The 16356-nt window shown below is 40.7% G+C and overlaps 1 protein-coding gene across 9 annotated transcripts in view; it reads right to left on the minus strand.

The window, feature by feature from the left end:
- Window positions 1-5197, minus strand: part of LOC120733716 (transcription factor COE1-A-like) — a 90100-nt gene extending 84903 nt beyond the window's left edge. For 4 of the 9 annotated variants that reach the window (XR_005695895.1, XR_005695894.1, XM_040032071.1 and 1 more), the window contains exons 1-4: window positions 4372-5196; window positions 3401-3557; window positions 2628-2691; window positions 1399-1454 (exon numbers count right to left, since the gene is read on the minus strand). Coding sequence is in view for 7 of the 9 variants with exons in the window: in XM_040032071.1 (XP_039888005.1) it covers window positions 1399-1454; window positions 2628-2691; window positions 3401-3557; window positions 4372-4499 (405 nt within the window). In the remaining 2 variants the exon portion in view is untranslated. Of the gene's footprint in view, window positions 1-1398; window positions 1455-2627; window positions 2692-3400; window positions 3558-4371 lie in introns of all 9 variants that reach the window. The other 5 variants (XM_040032075.1, XM_040032074.1, XM_040032073.1 and 2 more) reach the window with 2 other exon arrangements.
- Window positions 5198-16356: the final 11159 nt, after the last annotated feature.

Here is a 16356-nt window from a genome sequence, read left to right on the forward strand (position 1 = left end):
AGTGGGTGCGAACAAATGCCTGTGTGTGCGGTTAGAGACAGCGGCCATGACATCACTGACCAGCTAAGCCAACCTCGCGACTGTTTTGGTTTGACCACCTGTTAAAGTTCCATTCCTCCACTACTGGGAATAACACACACACACACACACAAACTCAAGCGAGCATGCTTTATGCCTTCTCCAAAGCACCTTTGCACATTTACTGTATACATACAGCACTAAACACCTGCTCCCCTTCCCCATCCACACAGCAGCACTCACACAGTGCAAGGAAGGCACCACAGGTGCAGCACACCTGCCTCCATCCTTTTTTCCCCCCTTTTCAAATATTGAAATTCTAAAAAGCCATTAATTTTTTCAGCATGAAAAAGTGTGCATGTATTTAATTTTTTCAAACTCTACAGGAGAAAGTCCCAACTGTGTGTATGCGTGTGTGTGTGTGTGTGTGTGTGTGTGTGTGTGTGTGTGTGTGTGTGTAGCCGGTTGTCACCCCACCAAGCCGAACCTAAAGAGTGTTATTAGGAAACAGTGTGGTCTCTTAGGCCTGCCAGCGTGCACACACACACACACACACACACACACAGTATGTGGTGCAACGTGGCAGCAGTAATGTGAGACTGTCAGAGCCTGGAGTCACATTAGTAAGTATTCAGTGCATGGTGGGCTTCTTGGCTCCTCATACCTTGGCTTTCACAACACACACACACACATTTTGAATTCCATCAGGCAGATAACTCTCACTCGCACTTTCTTCATGAACAAAAACAATCAGTTTTCATCCTGACTTTACCTGCGGGACCAGGAGCGCACAAACTGAAAATGCATCCCTGTCTTCCCGCCTCTCTCCTCAAACTCTACCTGCTCCTCTCTCTGTCTCCCTCCCTCCCTCTCTCTCGCTCTCCCTCTTATAAATGTACACATAAACAAAAACAAGAGCATTACCAGAAAAATTGGATCTGATCGGAATGCTTGCTACGCAGCAGACCAAATCCCAGAGGTGCCCTTATATCTTTCCACTTCCTACTGCGAGCAGCAGAATTACGCTCCTGTTCCTCAACACCCGCTCGCTGCCTCCTCACTCTAATCACAGCGAGAGGAGCACAGGCAAAAACGCCTGGAGCCATGCCGTATGTGTGTGTGTGTGTGTGTGTGTGTGTGTGTGTGTGTGTGTGTGTGTGTGTGTGTGTGTGTGTGTGTGTGTGTGTGTGTGTGTGTGTCCCCACCCACATACACTGTGGAAACACCCACCCATTGAATCATACACGCATAAACATTCATTTCTGTGTGAAATAGAGGAGGGCGGCGGAGAACAAGAGGATCAGTGGAGCAGCTCTTTGTCAGAGAGGTAACAGGAGAGGTGACAGACCGCTCTGAGAGTGTGTTAGGGTGTGTGTTTACCTGTTTAGTCATGGAGTCTATGAGTCGAACATAAAAGTCCTGCTCTGTTCTGATGCCTGTTGGGATCCAGAGGAAGGGAGAAATATTGTAAACTTTACACATATTTTAACACACAGTGCAGCACGTTGCAGGGCATTTAAAATATGTGGAATTAGGTTAGCAAAGTGGCAGCAGCGGGAACAAGGAAACGAGATTAACGTCATTTACAGCAATAAGCTCGCAATAAATAAACAAAGGAGCGGGGCAAACGTAATTTTGACTCGCAAATTCTTTCTTCTTAAAGCTTTTATTAATGTTTCCTATTTAGGCCTGAAATATGAGTCAGTGGAGAACAGTCTGAGAGCAGACAGTCATTCTTTGGTTTAAACGCTCACACTTGCGACTTGACACACAGTGGCTCCTTTTTAACGAGGCAGAAAGGGGTTGTGAAGAAAGTGAGAGGCTTATTAAAGATCAGCCAGCAGCTGCTCATCAGTTCAGTGTGAAAATAAATGTTGTTCAGCTTCTGCATTTCTCTCTGCTGCGATGCAAGCCTTACGCCAAGCCGGCTGTATCCATATAGCTCCCAAATCACACGAAAATCACACGTTTAACTCGGTATAGTTTACACAACACGAGACCTTGGGCGTTCAGCCCCGTGTTAAGGTGGTAAACAGATTCAAACACCTTGTTTGTTGACTTATCTGATAAATTGCTTGTGCCTATTCTGACTCCCAAATATCAACACATGCGAGACACGAATTGTAGCTATTGTTTATTACACAGGAGGCTGGTGCTGTGATGTCCCTGCTTGGGTTAGAGTGCAGCTCACACTGTCAAAATATTATTTCAAAAAAAAAAAAGAAAAAGAAAAATAAAGAGCACATAAAACTGGACAAACTAATTTAGGGACAGTGACAGCAATGAAGCCACAAAGCTGGGTCACATCCTGTAACAGCTGCCTTGAAATTTGACTAATAGAAGTCGGTCACGTTACACAATCGTGAATTTCTGCCCTGCAATTTCGTTGACATAAATTCTGGAAGCCTTGATAACCCATTGCAACATTTTTTTTTTACTACTTTGAGGACAGGACCCCCCCCCCCCCCTCAAGAATCAGCTGCTGCCTGTGTGAATATCATTAAGTGTCTGATAAAATAAGACATGAAGCTGATCTGGCAAAGCTGACTCTAACTATGCATGCATATATATATATGTGAGTGTGTGTGTGAGTGTGCCAGTCTGCTCACCATTACTGTAAAGAAGCTGTAGCCTGTAATGAATCCCGTTATTGGTCTTCTCTCCGCTGGTCTCCTTGACACACACACAACAAACACACAGCTGTTTATGGAAAATTTAACACCATTTAAAAAAATAGCAAGAAATTAATTTTTTCCTGTTTTCACATGTAGGCTAGTGAAGCATACATCCAACTTAATGAATTCTTTACAGCGGTCTTGCATTAAATAAAAGCTGATTTATGCTCAGAGGAGTGCAGCCCTGTAATTTCTCCGTGTGTAATCGTGGTGTTATTGTGGATTTTTAATTCCTGCGTAATTACTAGTTGTGTTCGGAGGGCCAATAAATCCAACACGGAATTCTCCCGATACATTTCATCTAATTTAAGCCAAGTCATAATTGATGAGAAGCCCGGGCTGCAGCGCCGTTGTTTATATAGAACAAGTGGTTGCGTTGAATGGAGCTGTAAATTAAAACAATTTAAACTCCGAAAGGCATTTTTTTTAATTTATCAAATACACACGAGGGTTTAAGGAGATTTGTGCCTTACAGTAAATTTATAATGTTTATAATATTGTATTTTTAGTTTTTAATAATAATAAAAATATAAATAATAATAATAATAATGCAAACAATTAAAGGACAAGTAGTTCATTAAAATGGGACGTTAAAAATTCATTCAATAATGTCAGAAACCAAATTTAATATTCGAGGCCTTCACAAAATCTCAGTGATCTTCCTTCATCTAAAAACTCTTAAGACCAACGTGTATTTCTGAACCGACCTTCTCTTTTTCGATGAAGTCCACGAAGCTCGTCCTCTCGATCTCCACCGGCTGGCCCTGCCGGTCGTACAGAGCCAGGACGAAGTGGAAGAAGTTGGACTTCCGCAGGTTGGAGGGCGGCTGCTTCTCAAAGTGAGCCCGAGCAAGACCCACTCCACTGCAGACACACAGACGGAGGGGGGTGTTAGAAGCAGTCAGAGGATGTAAAGTTTTTATGTTGTAAAAATTAGAAAAATTCAAAATTAATATAAGAAGGAGAGCAAATTAAATAATAATAATTATGTAAAGTTAACCTAAAATAAATAAATAAAAACAAATAATAAAAACAAACCTAAAGGGCCTACAAGCACTGAAAGTATAAAATCCAGCTTGTGCTCTTTTTTTTTTTTTGGCAGATTTTCCTCTTATTTTAAAGATTGTGATTATGAAAGCTGCCTGTTTTACTTAATTATCTCCTGAATCTGTAAACCAACTTGAAGCACAAACTTGCTGTTCGCGTAAAGGGGAGATCGTGATATATCCACGTTTACTGTGACTGGCTGTGGTTCAGTTGGAGAATTTTATTCCCTTCTAATAAAACAACGAGTAAGTTTGAAAATGGGGGGAAGTACAGGATTTATTTTTCTCTAGCACAGGACTGCATTTATGTATTTGTTCTTTGTTTTAATCCTTAATAAATCGCATCTGAAACATATGCGGAAAAAATAATCTCTAGACCAAGCACATGCTGCTTACAACTGTTTAGTTAATGACAGCTTGTGTGGTAGAATTGTTCTGAATGAGATTATTAATTCTACAGATGATTTTATCAGCAGTTGAATGGACAGATTTTTTTTCGGACTGCTGCACTTCCATTCCCAAAGTCTCAATTCTTGTACAGCTGCAGTATCCTGGAGGAGAACACGCAGGCTGATTCCATCTTTCGGTAAATGAGTGATGGTGGAAGTGCTCCTCACTTAGGCACAGCTCACCTTTGGGCGGCCGTGTTGGCGTCCAGCACGCCGCCCCCCTGCATCCAGCTCCGGACGTTCATTCCTCCCAGCGGCTCCTCTTTCAGGCTGCTGCCGCTTCTCTGGATGCTCTCCTGGATTCCAAACATTAACAAACCTCCTGAGCTCGATGCAAGTCCCTCCGTTTGCCTCTCTCCTCCCGGCTTTGCACTTGTTCTCTGGCGGATCCCTTTCAGTGACTCGAGCGGAGGAACCTTGAGACGCACTCTTGCTGCTGGTGCTGCGTGCGCTTAGAAAGACCTCAATCCAGCGTGCACCCTTTATTCCACTTTCTCTTGTCCTGAGGAGGGAGTTGGTGCTAAAACGGTAGACGAATCATAATAAGTCATAAAATCCAGAATATCCAAGCACTTAAAAAAAAGGGTTAAAAATCGCACGCCCTGTGCGTAAAATGTGTGTGTAGGGTGGAAAAAGTCACTCCTGGTGCGCGTGGAAACCCACCGCTTTGGGCTGTCACAGAGAAAAAAAACAGAGAGATCAGCTAGTACCCGGATCAGATGTCATCATTTTCTGACACTTCTTTCTTCCTCTTTTTTTTGCTCTCGCTCTCGTCTCTGCCTCAGCTCAGTGGTCCGGGACGCGCTGGCTTCGGTGATGTCCAGAGCTGCGCTGCCTCCCGCGGAAGACTCCCGAGCTCTCGCCACTCCGCTCTCTCTCTCTCTCTCTCTCGCTCTCCCTCTCTCTCAGAGGAAACCGCTTTGTGACTCTTCCCAAAGGACCCTCTCTGAACCAAACACGGCTTCTCCCGCCCCGGGGGGAGAGAGAGAGAGAGAGAGAGCTGGGATGGAAAGGAAAAGAGGGGAGGGGACAGCACGGGAAGAGAGGCGAGGAGACGCCCCCAAACAAAGAATAGAGAGGAGTTAGGTCTGCCCCGCGTGCAGCGGCCACGGAACTCCTTCTCCCGCTGTCCTCCTCCGGTCCGCTTTCTCCTCGTTTTTTGAGGGGAGGATTTCTAATAAACGTTTAGAAGGTTTTCTGTAAATGTGGAGATGAAGTCCTGCGCGAATCCGTGCTGAAAGTTCAGATAGAGGAGCTGAAAAAGGGGGGGGGGGGGGGGGAGAGCCCAACGGCACTTCAGCAGAGTGGACATCACAGGGCAATCTCAGACATTTAACCAGCGTGGGCAGTTTCGTTCTAGTCTATCTAAGAACAGAACAAACGCCCCAAAACACGATTTTAATCTTTCTGTCTTCATGACTCAAACCTTAGTCGCAGATTTAGTTTTTGTTTAAAATCATAGTAATTAAATAATGTAGCGACCCCACACCCCCACGAAGAAAAGAAGAAGAAAAATAAGGTATGTTCGACCATAGTCCCGAGTCCACATCCTATTAGTCTATTTCTCGAGGCAGACCCGCAGCCTCTACATTTAGATCAAAGTTTTATTTACACCAGCTGGTTAGGCTCAATTATAAAAGCCACATTTCCTCGTCACAACATATCCCTGTTCCCCCCATTGTCTTCCTCGGGCCTGCTTATTGCAGCCTAGCGCCGCAAGACACACAAACAAAAGTGACAATAACAATAATTAGCTCAAAATAACAATGAACATAATTGAGGATAATTGCTACCAGATTTCCCCGCTTTGTCTCTCCCTCTAGCACCATCTGTTATTTGAAACAATTTATCACGCCGCCGAGGGGGGATTTAAACTAAATACAAATATTAATAGATAATTCGGTGGACTATTTTTTAATAGAATAAACTGCGGCGTATTGATCTGTTTAGGTGCAAAAGGTCAACAACTTTAGCGGTGTTCTGCTGGCTGTGAAAATGACTGGCAGGGCGCACTGGCGCCGTTCCAGGCTTTTATTCCCAAAGGTTATTGAAAAACGCTCTTGACCTTGATTATGGAGAATAAGAGTCTTTTATGCTTCAGTTTTCCTGCTTATAGAGGAAGAAGGAGACGGTGGCGGATGAACCCGTGTGGGATATAAAGAATTTCATAGCTGAGGAGAAAATAATAATAATATAATGGAATGAATTAAAAATTGAGAGGTGTGAGAGGTGTTTGGATCGATCGGGAAGAAATCAAACACGTGTAGCAGGAACAGATTATCCAAAAATAATAACGAACATATTTATCACCGCGTGTCAGCTCATGTAGGCCCACAGCTAAACTGTGGAGGAAATAAATGCTTGTGAATGTAACAAACAGTGTTGGTTAGTCGCTTTTTCAATTTTCAAAATATCAGATATGATTGGTGAGGTTTCAGGAAGAAATATCGATTTAAAAAAAGACTCTTTAAATTTCAGGTCATTAAAGTCAGGTTTGGTATATTTGCTCTCGAGGGACTATAAAGGAAATACGGTATCAAAAGGCCACGGTAAGGTGTAATTGGGCATCACAGTTGGGGCTTTTAATACGGAAGTGTTAAAGTATTTAAGATTTCTGAGGCAAAATTCGGTGTTTAATAAAACGCATTCAGAAATAGACATTTTTGAGTTAATGCAGGAATGTTCATGAGCACTGCGGGAGATGTCAGATTAAAGAAAAACGCTCAGATAAAACACCGGTACTAACTTAGTGCGCGCAGTGATTCCCAACAGTGCGGGGACACAAGTAGTCCAAGGAAAGTGTGTGTGTGTGTGAGTGTGCGTCCAGCGGCGCTGTGGCCTTGGATTAGAGCCCAGCTAATCTAAAAACTAACACAACTGCGCCATCATGTGTTCACATCGTGCAATTGCAGAAATAACCCAAAAGTTGTAACGTCAAAATTAAACGGATGTAGTGCAACCTGTGATTATGGTGCAACATCTCCTTAAGCCGACATCACAATCACTAAATTCTTTGAGCCGTCAGTTTGTTTTCACTTTAACAGTCTTTTTACTCTACTTAGTCTGTTAAAGTAGAAATACTCAGTGTCCTGTGTAAGAACGCTAATGCACAAAGTACAATTAAATGTTAACATTATGTTACTAGCAAGAATGACCCTGCCTTCACAAAAGTACAAAACTGCTTTACATACACTCACCAGCCATTTTATTAGGTACACCTGTCTTGCGACAGATTGGTGACGTGTTCAGGCTTTATGCCGCCTCTCATCCTACGCTCCAAACAACGTCCCGGCAGCCGCCTTTGTCAGCCCTCAGCCTCCTACTAGATGCACGTGTGGTACAAATGTGAAAATCCTAGGTGACTTCCTTCTTGAGTTATCGCAGTCATAAACTTGGGTGTCCACGCCCCTGACCATACCTTACCAGGCTTTCGTGGCTGAGGGGTAAAATTATTCTTGAACATGAAGGAGTCATTTTGAGTAAGAATTTGGTGACCGTGTGTGAATTGTAGCCTCAGTTTCCAGGTCTTAGCTGACAGCAGTGGCACCCAGTGTGGTCTTCTGCTTCAAGGTTTGATGTGTGGTTTGCTCAGAGATGCTCTTCTGCATTACTTGGTTGTAATAACACTGTAAAAAAAAAAAATGTAGACTTTATGGTAAATTACTGGCAGCTGTGGTTGCCAGAATTTCAACCTGAAAAATCAATTGTAAATGTAGAACATGAAACGGTATACTATTCTGGTAACCTTGAATTTCACAGTAAAGATTTTTATATTTTTTTATTTTATTTTCTTTTACAGTAAATAACTATGAATTTAAAAATAAATTATAAAATTCTTTATGGGTAATTCATGTAAAAACAACATACACTCCATTAACCTGATTACAGTCTTACATTGTTAAATACAGTGAAACTGTATAAAATAAATATTAAAAAAGTTCAATATTACAGTAAATTACTGGCAGCCGTTGTTTGCCTGAATGTCACTGTGGAAAATATAGTGCAGAATACATAATGGTATACTTTGTTGATAAATGTAAAATTCACAGTGAACTGTTGTTTTTTGTACAACAATTACATTGAAATAAAAAAGTAACATAATGTAAATCTGTTGTCAAAATACACTTTTAATAAGCTTGATTACAGTCTCCTATTGAAAAAGTACAGAAGAGCTGTATAATACAATACATTTTTTTATTTAAAAGTTCATATTTACATTCAATAACTGTTGTAGCCAGAATGTCCCCGAAAAAATTAAGGTCCTACAAATGAGGTAATAAACATAATGTGGCCGATTGGCATAAAATTTACATTCAGTTACTTGTTGTTATAATTTTCTAGAAACATTAATAAAAACCAATAGAAACAATGATTAAACAGTTTATATTAAATAATCAAATTAATGACTAAAAAGGCACTAACATAATTAATATTAACCTTAATACAACCAACAACAAAAATGTACATAATAAACAGTCAAATCAAATTTAAAACACTTGATACTTGCAGTGGTTGACAAAGTTTCTTTTTAACCAGACTTGACAGTAGAGAGCTTTCAAGTCTCTGATGGTGTCGTAGGAACTAGAACAGGTTTTGGATCCAATGTGTTTGAGGACATAAAGGATTCTTAATTTATTCAGAAGAAACTAATGGATTGTTGAATACAGTGCTGATCAAAAGTTTAAGACCACTTGAAAAATGGCAAAAAAATAATAATAAGAAAATCATTTTTCTATGGTTGGTTCTTAACAAGTTTTCAAGTAGAGCTTCAACATGCAACAAGAAGAAATGAGAGTGAGACAAAACATTTTTTGAGCATGCAATTTATTGAAAACAACGCTTAAACTGAAACAGGATGTTTTACAGCTGATTAAAAGTTTAGGAACACATGCCTTTAAAGGCCAAATCTGTGCAAAAATGTAGATTCGTTGTCATTTTCTGTCACGTGGTCACACTGTCATGATGTTCTGATGGCAAAGGCAAAAAAACCTTTTTGAACATGGTCGGGTTGTTGAACTGCATAAGCAGGGTCTCTCGCAGAACGCCATCGCTGCTGAGGTGGGATGCAGTATGACAGTCATTTCTTAAATGATCCTGAGGGTTATGGAACAAAAAAGTCAAGTGGTAGACCCAAAATTATTTTCTACACGCCACGGTGGAGGGGGCGCCATAATGGTCTGCGGTGCGTTTTCCTTTAGTGGAACAACGGAGCTTCTAGAGGTGCAGGGGCGTCAAACGGCCGCTGGCTGTGTCCAGATGTTGCAGAGAGCATCCCTCATGACTGAGGTCCCTTGTCTGTGTGGTAACGACTGGGTTTTTCAACAGGACAATGCTACGGTACACAAGGGACTTCTTCCAGGAGGATAACATCACTCTTTTGGAACATCCTACATGTTCCCCTGATCTAAATCCAATTGAGAACCTTTGAGGACGTTTACAAAAATGGACAACAGTTCCAGACAGTAGATGCCCTTCATGCAGCGGTGTTCATCACTTGGAGAAATGTTCCCACTCACCTCGTGGAAATGGTTGCATCAAGCACACGGCAACTAATTTTTGAAGTGATTAACAATAAAGGTGGAGGTTAGGAGGTAAGGTTACTGAGCTCATGTTTGGAACTGTGATTTCTGTTTGGGGAGGGGGGGATGTACAGGGTTTTTTTGGAGGTGTGGTCCTAAACTTGTGATCAGCTGTAAAACAGCCTGTTTCAGTTCAAGTGTTGTTTTCAATAAATTGCATGCTCAAAAAATGTTCCCATTTCTTCTTGTTGCATGTTGAAGCTCTACTTGGAACCTTGTTAAGACCCAAACATGCAAAATATGCTTTTTTTTTTGCCATTTTTCAAGTGGTCTTAAACTTTTGATCGGGACTGTACAAGCTAAAAATAACAGCAGTATGTTTTCTTCAGCCACATACATCACAGTGGACCAACAAGTGCAGTCTGTGTTCAGACAAGTTTTGAGCAATAGAAAAAAGTAGCTTATATGCAGTGTTGGGACTAACGCGTTATTAAGTAACGTGTTACAGTAACTACGTTATTATTGTGGTAACGAGTACGGTAACTAGTTATAACAAAATCAGGAACGCGTTAAAAGTTACTGGGATTTAGATAGCCACCGCAAGAAGTAACGAATAACGAGCCTATCGCGGAGCTTCCACAGATTCAGTAACATTAGCAAGTGGTAGAGGCCAGCAGGTGGATGAGGGAAAGGGGACGCAGGAGGAGCAGAGATCCGAGGCGGCCGCCGGTCCGAGTGTCGGGTGAACTGAACTTCAGGTAAGAAGTTATGACCTGAAGTATTGGTTTATATGACCTATAAACCAAGTTTAGGTGTAGTTTATTTTCATTATGCTGACTTTTTCGTACTGCGTACTAGCTAGCATGACCGAGTTTCTATACAGCTGGGTGGGTGCTATGATGTTACTGATAGTGAACTTTATTTTGTTCATAAGGTTAGTTAGTAGAGTTTCCAACCATCCCGTAAAAAACAGAATCGTCCCGTATTCAGAGAAATTATTAAAAGGAAAGGCTATGAATAAGATAGGAAATAAATATGAAAAATTAAAAAGAAAAATTAAAAAGGGTAAATTTAACTAGGAAGGAATAAAATATAAATTAAGGTTAAAAATGAAATAACTGTACAACACAAATTAGAATGAAGGGTAAATTTAACTGGGAAGAATAAGATAAAATATATAAATTAAAGTTGAAAATAAAATAACTGTACAACAAAATACACAATACACAATATAGAACTCTATAATGTATGAAGAAATCTAAATATAATAAATATATACACAATAACAGCAGCTGTACAAGTTAACCGGAAATGAAGAATATAGTGACCAGTGTTGTGCAAAAACAAAGTCCAGAAAGTCCAGTGTGTGTGTAAGAACCATATGTGTGGGTCAGTACTGTGTGGTGGTGTGATTGAGAGACCGTATCGCCTGCGGGAAGAAGCTCCTCCTCAGTCTCTCTGTGTTGGTCTTCAGGGAGCGGAATCGCTTTCCTGACCTCAACAGAGAGAACAGTCTGTTGTTGGGATGGCTGAGGTCCTTCACGATCTTCCTGGCCTTGGTCCAGCACCGCCTGATGTTACTGATAGTGAACTTTATTTTGTTCATAAGGTTAGTTAGTAGAGTTTCCAACCATCCCGTAAAAAACAGAATCGTCCCGTATTCAGAGAAATTATTACGCGTTTCGTATTGAGGTGAAAAGGAACACAGTTTGTCCCTTACTTCAGCTAGAATGAAAAAGACACAAAGCTGGAGTTATTCTGTCTTTGCTGCACAGCTGCCTCTTCTTCTCTCATTCTCTCCCTCTCTCTCCCGTTTCTACTTCAATCATGAAACTGATCAATGATCAGCTGATCGGCTTTTCCCTCTTGTTTATTTATCGCCCACTTTGCGCCAGAAAGAGGAAACCAGCGGAGGTCGCGTTAAACAACAGCAGCACGTTTAAGCTTGATCAGCTGTTGTTAGAATTTATTTAATATTAATTTCTAGTAACAGCTGATGTTTGCTGGAGCCACAGCTGCAAAAAAGCTGCTGGTTATGATATCAGTTTGTATATCTGGTGAGAGGGAAACATGAAGATGAAACCAGGAGATGTCCTTACTGAGAGACAAATAACACCAGGATCCTTTTTTTTATGTAGCTGACAGCTGGTAACTGTGCAGGGGCGGGTCTAGCAAAGTGTTGCCAGGGGGCTGGTAGGGCATTAACAGGGAAAAGGGGGGACAAAGAAATACTTTTCTTTCTTATTCTCATTTAAAATATCTAGCTTTAAAAAAATAATTATCTGAATCTTACAACAAACAATTGATAGATTGATGCATATATACCATCAGAACTGTGTACATCACTGTCACAACAGTGTTTATTTTCATTCAAAGGCTTTATGATTTTTCCTATAATGGTGGGCTGGTCAGTCAAAACGCCTGGGCCGATGTTTTGTCCCAGTCCAGCCCTGTATGCAGCTTATCTGCAGTCTGGAGTTACCTACATCTTCCTATTCAGAAGGCAGAATTTCCGAGTTCTGAGTACAATCGAAAGCACCATGACTGCAGTTTTTGTGTTGGATGTAAAAAGCGCACATGACGCTGTGAAGTAGGCTAGAATCATGTCAGCGATCAACGACGGTCCAGACGTGGGATTTCTCTCGTGGAAATATGCAGATTATTTTTTCCTTTCTATTGGTAGGTGGCACAGTGCACTTGTGGCAAGTAAGCAAGCTAGAAGACTGGCAATCTTGCTGGTTACTTTTGATAGAAGTAACTAGTAATGTAACTAAATTACTAATTTAAAGTAACTTACCCAACACTGCTTATAGACATGTGCTTATAGACATGACATTCTTTATTTGTTGGTGAAAACAAACAAACTGAAATGAAGTTATCGAGATGCATTGGAATATTGAATTGTATCGTTGACATGATAATTGAAATTGAACTGAAATGTGAGTAGGGCTGGGTACCAAAACTCGATACCTTTTTAGTACCGACCAAAACCATTCGGTAGATACTGATACTGAAAAAAATAATAATTTTCTGTACTTTTCCAATAAAATCTCTGTTAGTGAGCCACACAGCTCTTTTCCTTCTGCTGCTGCGCATCACATGCCAGCAGTGGCTTCGCGCATGAGCAAATCTTTTACCCCACTGCATCTTTTTGTCTGGATGCAGTGGGGTAAAAATCATCTGTTCCATCTTCCACTCAGCCTTAAAAAGTTCCAGTTTCGTATTAACTGTCCTGAGAGTTTGTTTGAGGACTGACCTATCAGAGTCATAGTTTTTAAACTCTTTAATGCCCCGATTCAGAATGGTGTAGGCGAACCATTGTTTTTTCACAAAAATATTGAAGAAACAGTACAACATCATATGACAAAACGCCCTAAAAAATGTTGTGTCCTAAACAAGGTGGCAAACCTGGCTGACAGATGTGAAAATATTTTAAACAGTTGAAAACTGACTCAAACTTTACTCCTTCTATATCTGGTGTACCTTCAGTCTTGAGGTGTTCAACAGCAGAGTTGTACGTCTCTATGGTATGTTCAGCTCCACACTGATTTAGATCACCACCCTGAAAAACAGATCGTGTCATTAAACAGTACCTACAGAAATGATGTGTACGGCTAAAGCTTTCACAGAAGCCACCAATGCAATGTGAGCTCAAATGATCTCCACTAATGCAGAACACGGTTTCTTTGACTGTAGTTTTATCTATTTATTTGCTGAACCTAAGGGATTAACAACTTTGAAGATTTCTAGGTATAGCAGCAGTTTAAGACATGATGGACCTTGGTCATGATGGACTTTGCCACTTGCATGTGTGGCAACAAGCGAACACACACACACACACGCACACATGTGTGTGTGTGCTTGAGTACAAAGCTAAAGCACGAAAACGAGCGCAACTGTTTGGGGATGGCACATTATCTAAACACGGTGAAAGAGCAAAGTCAGAGAAATCAAGCACCACGGCTAGCTCCGCCAGCCTGCTGACAGTGTGAAATGACCAGAAACAAAATTGCTATAACAAGGTAGAAGCGGCAATCAGTTTTTGTTAGTGATGTTTATATATGCTTTATTTATGCAGTTGAAAAAATGTGGTTGCTATTAAAAATGTGTTTTTTAAGAGTAGTGTGGCCAAGAGGACAGCAGATGTTTCAAGAAATGTAAGAATAGTTGTGTAAAGATATTTTAAGTGGACCAAGAGGATAAGGCGTTTGTAAACCCTGTTGCGGGAAGTCTATCTAGCAAGATATGTAAAGATATTGGCCATAAAAAAACAGAGGGAAAGATAGGAAGTGAGTTTCTGTGAGGCAATGAGTTGTTGGCACAAGACAAGTGGTCGTTGGTAGCCATGACAACAAGGAGGTCCCATAAATGGGGCTGGGCTGTTTGTTGCTGGCAGGAAAAATCAAAAACAGACACACACACCCCCAAAAAGAAAAAAAGTCAGGGGAAGCCCAGGCTGAACAAGGTTCATCCCTCGGAATTGCGACTCCAAGATCACCTGCCTGGACCTCCCCCTAGCAGATGAACATAGAGAGCCAGGAGAGCCGAGGGCTCGAACCCAGACCTCTATGTTTCTAACCTGCTAGCCCGCCATGTGTCGCCACATGACAGGCGAAGAGAATGGGGAAAATTCTTCTATTTCAAGTGCACATGCTGTACATCGTGCAAGCAGTCTTTCCAAATTAGCTGGAGACCACGCATTTTTTCACTCAAATACTCAACACATTTCACACACTCACACCTGCTTTTTGCCCTGCACACCTCTTTCTCTAAGTATTTATCAACAACCACTCCTTTTTCACCTCTGCTACCTTGCCTTTATTACATCCTCTTAGCTAGCACCAGTGACTGGACAAAACACCTACCCACTGCTTTTCTCATCATTTCTTTTGTCACGGTCAATTCATTCACCTGGACACATTAGCTAAACCAACTTTACAAAACAAGTTTCCCCGAAGAGCCCGCTTCTCAGCTTAGCTGCCTACATTTCAGGACCAAGCTAAGGACTGTACTTACTAGGGGTGGGGGTAAAAATCGATACTGTGTAGTATCGTGATATTTTGTTTGCTAATAATGTATCGATACAGGGACAGCAGAAATCGATATTTTGTTACAAAAAAAGTTTTTGTGGACGGGAACATGCTCTGACTTCAGAGCATGTTGATCAGCTCCTTTTTCTGAGCAAGAATCCTGACATTCCTTTAACTGTCCAAATGTGTTTAACTTGTTTTTTGGCAGCAATAAACATGACAGTTTACTTATTTTAATTTAAGACATGTTTTATTTTAATTAAGTTTAAAACTTTTTTATTTAATGTAAAATTATATTTTGTTTTAATTTACTTTCAAATTCTTCAGTTGCTGAATGTGCTGCATAGTTTTCACAAATTGCATAGTTCAGAATAGCTATAATTGTACCAGATGGTTGCATTCAGTTAAGTTGGACTAGACTGTAATACAAACCGTTCAGTTTGTCAACAATAAAACTGACTGAAATGAGAGAATGACTGAGTGTGAGACTTTGATATTAGATAAAATGAATATTGATAAAGTTTACCTTTATGTACAGAATCTGAATATCGCAAAATATTTTAAAAAATTGCAATGATATCGTATCGTGCGTTAAGTATTGTGATAATATCGTATCGAGGGATGTATGGTGATTCCCACCTCTAGTACTAGGGTTTTTTTATGACCTATACTGCAGCCAAGACACTAGGTGGCGATAGAGACGTTTTGGCTTCATTTTTGGGGAGCATGTTTCCTACAGTATTGCTGCCCTCTGTTGTTGCAGTACCTCACAGTCAGACGCAACGGCTCAGTCACCTGATGCATTGTCTCCAAAATGTACATATAAATGAGACTTTTCAAAGAAACTGATTGTTACAGCTTTTGTAATACATTCTTCGACTGCTTTTGACCTTACAGACTACACCCATTATTATTTGCTTAACATTATTTGTGTGGCATTTCATTTTTATTCATTTTAATTTCAGCGGGTGGTCTCACACCCACTTTTCAGTCGCTTACCTTTTCCAAAACAATGATCTTTATTTTGTTATTTTCCTTACACTTCATCAAAGTATTAGTAAGAATAGTCACAGCATTCAGAGTGGATGGTTCATTTTATTTGACATTCAGTTTTTGTAAAATAACCAAGGCAATGCCAGGCATAAAGTCCAAAAACCAACATGAAGCATTTTAACAGAAAAGAAATGGCACTGAGAGCCACATTAAACAGAGCAGGTCCTAAAGCTGTTTTTGGATAAACTCAATGGACAAAAACAATTCATCTTAAACAAGAATCTGCAGGGAGTGTCGGGGAGAGCAGCCCCACAAGTACAATTCATCTCTACACATCTGTCAGTCAGAGGCAACAGTATCGAAGAGCAGATTTAAGAACGCATTCGGCAAATACAGTAAAACGTCTTTACAGAGCTCTCACTCCATGGCAGCTATAGATTCCATTTCTGTATTTGCTCACACTAGGAAAAATTATGATTTTTACAAAGAATCGTGAAAAGTGGAAACAGTGAAACATCTGGATATCAGATGCAAGGCTAACTTTGCTGTCACACTGGTCAAAAATAGTTTTCCGTCTCTGGGCTTTTAGTCACATTCAGTAAAGATGATCAAATATGAAAGTCTAA

This window comes from Simochromis diagramma, unplaced genomic scaffold (assembly GCF_900408965.1).
Source record: "Simochromis diagramma unplaced genomic scaffold, fSimDia1.1 OVJJ01000216.1, whole genome shotgun sequence".
NCBI lineage: Eukaryota > Metazoa > Chordata > Actinopteri > Cichliformes > Cichlidae > Simochromis > Simochromis diagramma.